The sequence below is a fragment of the Benincasa hispida genome, chromosome 1 (genome assembly GCF_009727055.1).
Source record: "Benincasa hispida cultivar B227 chromosome 1, ASM972705v1, whole genome shotgun sequence".
NCBI classification, from domain to species: domain Eukaryota; kingdom Viridiplantae; phylum Streptophyta; class Magnoliopsida; order Cucurbitales; family Cucurbitaceae; genus Benincasa; species Benincasa hispida.
The window spans coordinates 1,849,355-1,856,049 of NC_052349.1; the positions used below are offsets into that span (position 1 = coordinate 1,849,355).

The 6,695-nt window shown below is 30.5% G+C and overlaps 1 protein-coding gene across 1 annotated transcript; it reads left to right on the forward strand.

Moving 5' to 3' along the window:
• Positions 1-1,187: 1,187 nt before the first annotated feature.
• Positions 1,188-5,382, forward strand: LOC120069050. The gene is made up of 4 exons (XM_039020758.1): positions 1,188-1,478; positions 1,910-2,036; positions 2,782-2,854; positions 4,982-5,382. Exons 1-4 carry the CDS (start codon positions 1,451-1,453, stop codon positions 5,255-5,257), a joined length of 504 nt encoding a protein of 167 aa, XP_038876686.1. The 5' UTR covers positions 1,188-1,450; the 3' UTR covers positions 5,258-5,382.
• The last annotated feature ends 1,313 nt before the right edge of the window (positions 5,383-6,695 follow it).

Genomic DNA, 6,695 nt, shown 5'->3' on the forward strand with positions numbered 1-6,695 from the left:
CGTTTGAAGGTATGTTATAGTATGTTTGATTTAAATTTTATTTGCATTTAGTTTCATTACAATCTAACTGTAGTTTGTTATCTTACTTTTAGGGTCCAAACTAATTGCACAATTCCTCCAATAATTAGTTTGAGGTTCATTAGTTTTAAGTTCGGAGTCTACTTTATATAGTCCAAATTTTGTTTAATTGTTGCAGAACAATTTGTAATGTATTGAGTGTTGTTTATTGCTATGTTTTTTTTACATGTACATAAACATTTTTATGGACACTATTATTTCATTTGTAAGTGGCAAATTAGACTTAACCATAAAAACTAACTATAAAAAATGTTTAAACAAAAACATGTATGCAAAAAACGAGTTTGCACAAAAAAAAGTTCATTTCATTGTATGAGTGTAAAATGTAAATAAACAAACATTTGCACAAAAAAAAAAAAGGGAAAAAATAATTAACCATAAAATTTGAAATTTATATTTCACAAATATGACATATCTTTAGGGATGTAGATAAATTTGTAATGCAATTGAGTGTTCAAATGGTGTGGTGAAAATATGTTACATTTTCCAATAAGGAAAAAACAAAAAGTTATTCAATTTTTAAGCTTTTCAGTGTTCATGATCAAGGGTGAAATGTTTTCATTTGTTTGGAATATATTTGGTATTCAGGAATGGAAAAAAATATATGTTATGTAACTGAGTGTTCAAAACTTGAAATAAAAAATTGTGTTCAGTATATATTTACTTTAGAGAAATTTGTTATGTTTTAAGAATGATAAAAAAAATTAAACATTTATTAGTGTTAAAAATTTTAGGAAAATATGTATGTAGTTGAAATTTTAAAAAATTAAAATAAAATCAATTTCATGTAAAAAAATTGCATCAGATATCCCAACTCAACTCATCCTAAACACATATTTTGTTACTAACTTAACTCAACTCAGTATCCTATACATTTCAATGCAATCCTATATACAAACAATCTACTTGAATATATACCATTTAACTATATAAATAATCTAAATAATACTTATCAATTCAACTAAATTCAATTTTGCACTCCAAACAACCCTAAAAAGTTGTAACAAATTATGAGTTTGAATTGAAAATTTTAAAATTTTAAGATTTCAAAAATCAAATATACACGAGGGAATATTGTGTTATATATGTGTCTTGGGCACAAAACCAATTGTGTAACTTGCATTGGAGGAAAGCAAAGGTCGCTTTATTCCAAGTTTCCTTTCGGACAGGAAAAGAAAATGTGTGGAGAAGCAGAATAGTTTCTGAAATTTATCCTTTTCAAATACAAAACCTCTGGAAATGATAAATTTCGCTATCGTTGCTGCTACGACGGATTCCTCAATCCTCCTTTGCCCGTAGCTCCGATTTCAATTACAGTCGGAGGCTGCTTTGCGAGCTCTGTGATCTTCAGTCACCGTCGGCGCCGTCTAGCATGGGACAGTCATTGGGGAGATTCGGAGGTAAATTGACCTAACTTGATTTTCTTATACTTCGTTTCGAATTCGTTTTCAGTTTTTTGTTTGGATCCGTCGATAAATCGATCAACGGATCGAGCGAAATAGCAAAATGGAGAATTCGTAGTCATAGAGGAGGTCATAGTGGTTTCTCCTTTGAAAGGAGATCGATCTTATTGATGAAATTCGATTATCCGTATTCATTAACTGATATCTTCACGGACTTGATAAATGAATTTATCGTTTTTGTTTCTTGTTTTGTTTGTTTGGTGTGTTAAATTAGCTGATATGCGCTGTCTCTGTGGATTTGTATCGTGTCTGCTTGCAATTGAGGGAGACATACACGTACAGGATGCTTAATAAGATTAGAAATCTTTTTGGAAATCGAGGGATGAGAAATTGATACATTTTTAATCTTAATATACTTGCAATTGCAGGCAAAGAATGGAGGGATGAGCAATTGAGGAAGATATCAAATAAAATATTTGATAAGTTTAAAAATCAATCACATAGGGATAAGCTGTCGTTTGAAGATCTGTACATTGCTACGCTACTTGTATACAAGTAAGAAGCTTAGTTATTTATTTATTTTTCCTTGCTACACTTTTCTAGCTTATTCATTCATTTATAAGATAGCCTGGTGGGACATCTTTCTTTATAATATGCACATGACCTACCCACTGATTTGTGGGGTTTGTGACTGTGAGAGTTCTTGCAAATTCTTGGCTAACTTAGGACGTAAGAACTGAAAGTTAGCTTTGCTAATATTTCCATTTCTTATTTCTCAATTTCCTTTTTCTTTTAAATTAAAAAACTAAAAACTAAAAAATAGATGTGTTTCTGGTTTTCTTTATTAAAAAAAAAATAGACGAGGGTTTGGTACCCTTTTTTAGTTTCTTTTTCCAAAATTTTAAAATTTTAAGAATTTTAAATTTTAAATTATTACATATAAATGATTTGTTTTAATTAAAGATTCAAATTTTAATGTTATGTAATAGTTGTATTATAAATTTTATAAGTAAAAAGATGAAATGATGCTTTTATAATTTCTTGAAAAAATTGAAAACATGAAGGAAAAAATTTGATTTAATTGTTTAATATTCCTAAAAGATTAGAAATAAGAAAGCGTTTATTTTACTCAAAAATTGGAAATAGGAAACACGAAACGAGAAATGTTATCAAACTGCTCTTAAATTTTAAAACTGGGCTTCAACTTTGATCCTTGGATATATCTGTTTAAAATCTCAAGCTCTTGGTGATTTGGCATTTATGACATTGGTTTAATACCGAACAAATACATGTAATGCAGTGATATTAATAAGTATATGCCCGGACCGCATCTTGATCCTCCCACGAAGGAACGGGTCAAAGAACTCATACAGGTACTTCGTTTTTTTAATTTTTTTTTTTTTATTGTTTTGAGAAAATAGAGGTACTTTGTTGATACAATAATATTGCAAAGGTTTAACAATGTAAGAAAGTGGCATCTGTTGTTGATTTGGAAACCTAAACTTGCTGGAAATGCATTCCATGGGCTCACCGTTCCTACTTATTTATTTGTTTATTTAATTGTGTCAAAGTAATCACCTACTTAACGATCCAATAAGTATCAAAGTAATAGATTATAATAAAAAATTACATCTCAATATTAACATATTGTTCAAACTTACATCTCAATAATCACCAATCTGCTAGCCCTTTTGTAAATATGTCCTGTTTGTTTTGTATCACAATGTAAACAACATATGGTAAACGATACTGGAAGAAGCGCAACATGTACTGATCCTCTCTTTCCTCGTCTGCTTCCTGTTTGGTTTCGGTAGAACTCAACGGAAGTCTAAAGAAATAACTGTTTTTTCTCTTCTTTTTGGAAACTAATATACTTTGACCTTCTAGATTTGAGTTTATTTGAGATGGGTGTCAAGGTTTCATAAAATGATTCTAAATTGTTATTAAGCTCATTTGAATATTAGTTGACCTGATAGCTAACGTAGTAGTTAAAATGTTATTGGACTTTGATGTTTAGGAATTTAAAATAATGGCAAAAGAAGTATCAACTTTATAGTATTCTCTTGTAGAATGCAAAATAATAATATAAATTTGGTACTTTTTTTGCCACTAAATGAAAAAAAAATGTGTATATAGATATATGTATGTATGTATTATTCTTTTGCTGACTGGATTGCTGACACGGCCATTCCTTCCCCTCTCTCATTACTCCCTTCTAATTTTCCAACCACCATTGTCGTTGCTGCCAACTGCCGTTCAGGATTGCATACTGCGAGTTCCAAATTTGGAACTTGTGTTGGTGAAATTGAGTGTAAAACCAGTAGGGGTGAGGTGAGCAGAAACGACAAATGGGTGGTGGGTGAATACCAAATGGCAAAACTAGTGGTGTTACTTTTAAAACTTTAGAAGCCAAAGAAACACCAAAATAATTATTAGAAAATATCGGATTCTTATCATTTTTACATTTATTCCATTGCGACCTCCCACCTCTTTCAGGCACTTATCTATTATCCTGAACGTGGAGTCGTCAATTAAATGACAATTATTAGGATAGTTCTGAAAATGAACTTTGCTTTGGTAAGTTAATGACGGATATTAATGCCTAGACCTTGTTCTCTACATATGAGGTCTAAATACTTGGCAATCTTGTTCTCCGCTTGGTGTTAATGAACTTGGCTGAAGCATGGCTATCAACTTGCCTGTGGTGCTTGTTGTTTTGTTTTCCTAATTCTCTTTGAGAGGCATTAGTAGTTTACTTTTGTGGCTTTTTTGAAATGTAGGCTAATCTTGCTCTTCCTGTTGCCATGCTTTCAAACACTTCCAACTAAAGTTTAACAATGCATCTTTTTCCAGTTATATATGCAAAGATTTTTTGTATGGATGACCCATTATCAGCACCCTAAATGATTAACCACCCCAAAATCAAATGAAAACTAACCGTTTGCTTATATCAAAGTGCACTTACGGTATGTTATATGGTATCACATTAGGGATGTCTCTTCTATTGCGAAATGGTCATGCCCATGTCTATCTCGATTTTCATTTTTCTCACATTTGTGTCATGGAATATTGTGGTGGAGTATAGAAAAATGAAGATTGCGATAGACATGGCTATCAGGATCGCATTAGGGATGTCTTTTATAGTGCAAAATGGTCAAGGCCATGTCATTTTTCTAACGCTTTTGATATCGAATATTGCGGTGGAGTGGAGAAAAATAAAGATCGTAGTAGACTAGGCCATCGGATTAGGGCTATGATGAAAGAGATGTCTCGAATGCTATATTATTTAAAAACACGGTAGTGTGCTGTGACATAAACATAAAACTAGTTTTTATTTGTTTTTAAGAGATGTGTTATTAATCATTTAGAAGGCTTGGAATGAGTCGTCCGTACAAAATCTCTATACTTGCAAACAACTACTTTATGGAAAACATGTAAAATCTGTGTGCTCTTGTTCCTACTCAACTTTGCATGTTGATGGTTCGTTTGTTGCATTACAGGACAGCGATAGGGACGAGGACCGAGAAATTGACCGTGAAGAATTTTTGGATTTCATACTGAGCTTGACATCTGACACGTTCGTATCAGTGAGCCAGAGATTGATCCTTACTTTGGTGGTAGCACCAACCGTCGCAGTTGTCACAAAGAAAAGTACTGAAGGCGTTCCAGGCCTTGGAAAATTTGTGCAAAAACTTCCCGCTTCAGCATATGCCTTCCTAGTCACCCTTGCTGCTCTCATGTTTCAAAACTCTCAGCAGCAGCTTCTCAAAGGATAGGTTCTGTCTCTGTTTCCTTCGTTTCATCTATATATTCCTTTGTTATTTGCATATATACGTGATTGTGAACTAATAACAATCCAACTTTGAATTTACCATTTGAAGCCTTGTTTATATTTTGTTTCTATGACTCTTCATCCCCCCCCCCCTCGTTCATGGAGGTCACACTCAAATTTGATTAGATCATGGCCGATAAATTTGCTTAAATTACATCTTTATTAATATGTCATTGGTATTTAAAAGTGTCGATCTTGAATTTTCAATTTTATGTTTAATAGGATATGACCCATATTTATTAAACGTAAAATTGAATTTTATGATAAATAAGACATTATACTTTTTAATATGTGTTGTATCTTCATTTTTTTAGAATTGTTGGATAGGAAATAGAAAATTTACGAATTATTTAAACACTTTTTTTAAGTTTATGGTCTTAATTGAGATACTTTTAGTTCAAGATATATTAGAAAAATTTGTCCCTCTTTTTTTTTGTAACATTTGATTTTATTTTATTTTTATTGATTTTTAAAAATTATGCTTGTTTTCTTTCAATTTTTTAGAGTTGAGTTATTAGAAAAATTGTAAAAACAAATATTAGTTTTTTAAAACTACTTTCTTTTAGGTCCCGTTTGATAATTATTGAAAAATGCTTCTAAATTTCTTGATTGGTTATCTGAATCTCCTTTTTACCAATGTTTTAAAAAAGTCAACCAAAATTTAAAAAGTACAAAAAGTAATTTTTAGAAACTTGTATTTTATTTTTTGAATTGGGTTATAATTCAACTCTTATGAAAGGTAGAGACCATTATAATAAAAATTGAAAGGAAATAAGCTTGATATTTTAAAACAAAAATTAAAAATGGTTCTAATACCATGTAACAAAAACAACAACGGAGAGAATGGAAGTTTGAAGTAAGAAAGAAATATTATATGGAAGATCACTCAATTGAAGTGAAAACATTATAGGTATTTATAAATAAATAATAAAACTAATCACTAATGCACTAACCCATTTAGGAGACATTACTCTAAATTAACCCACTAACCTAAATTAAAAATAAAAACTAATTTAATTGCTTACAAACTAAGTCTGCACTAATTCTTAATATGGTTACCATTTTAGATTTTAAAACTTGACTTTGTTTTAAAATCATACCTTGGTTGAAAGTAAATAACAAAATCAAAGAAAGCTGGATATAGACATAATATTTATGAGTTTAATTTTTAAAAGAAAATTAAATGGTAAAGTTTTAATTTTAAAAAATTATATGGTAGCCTGTAGGTTTTGTGAAAAGAAACGAGCTGACTGAAAATTTGGCTTATAAAACAGAAATTATTTCAAATGGTAAAACTGTTGAAAATATTTACAAGATATAACAAATTTTTCGAATTATTAATGAGAGACACTAATAGACTTCTATCAATGTCTATCAGGTGA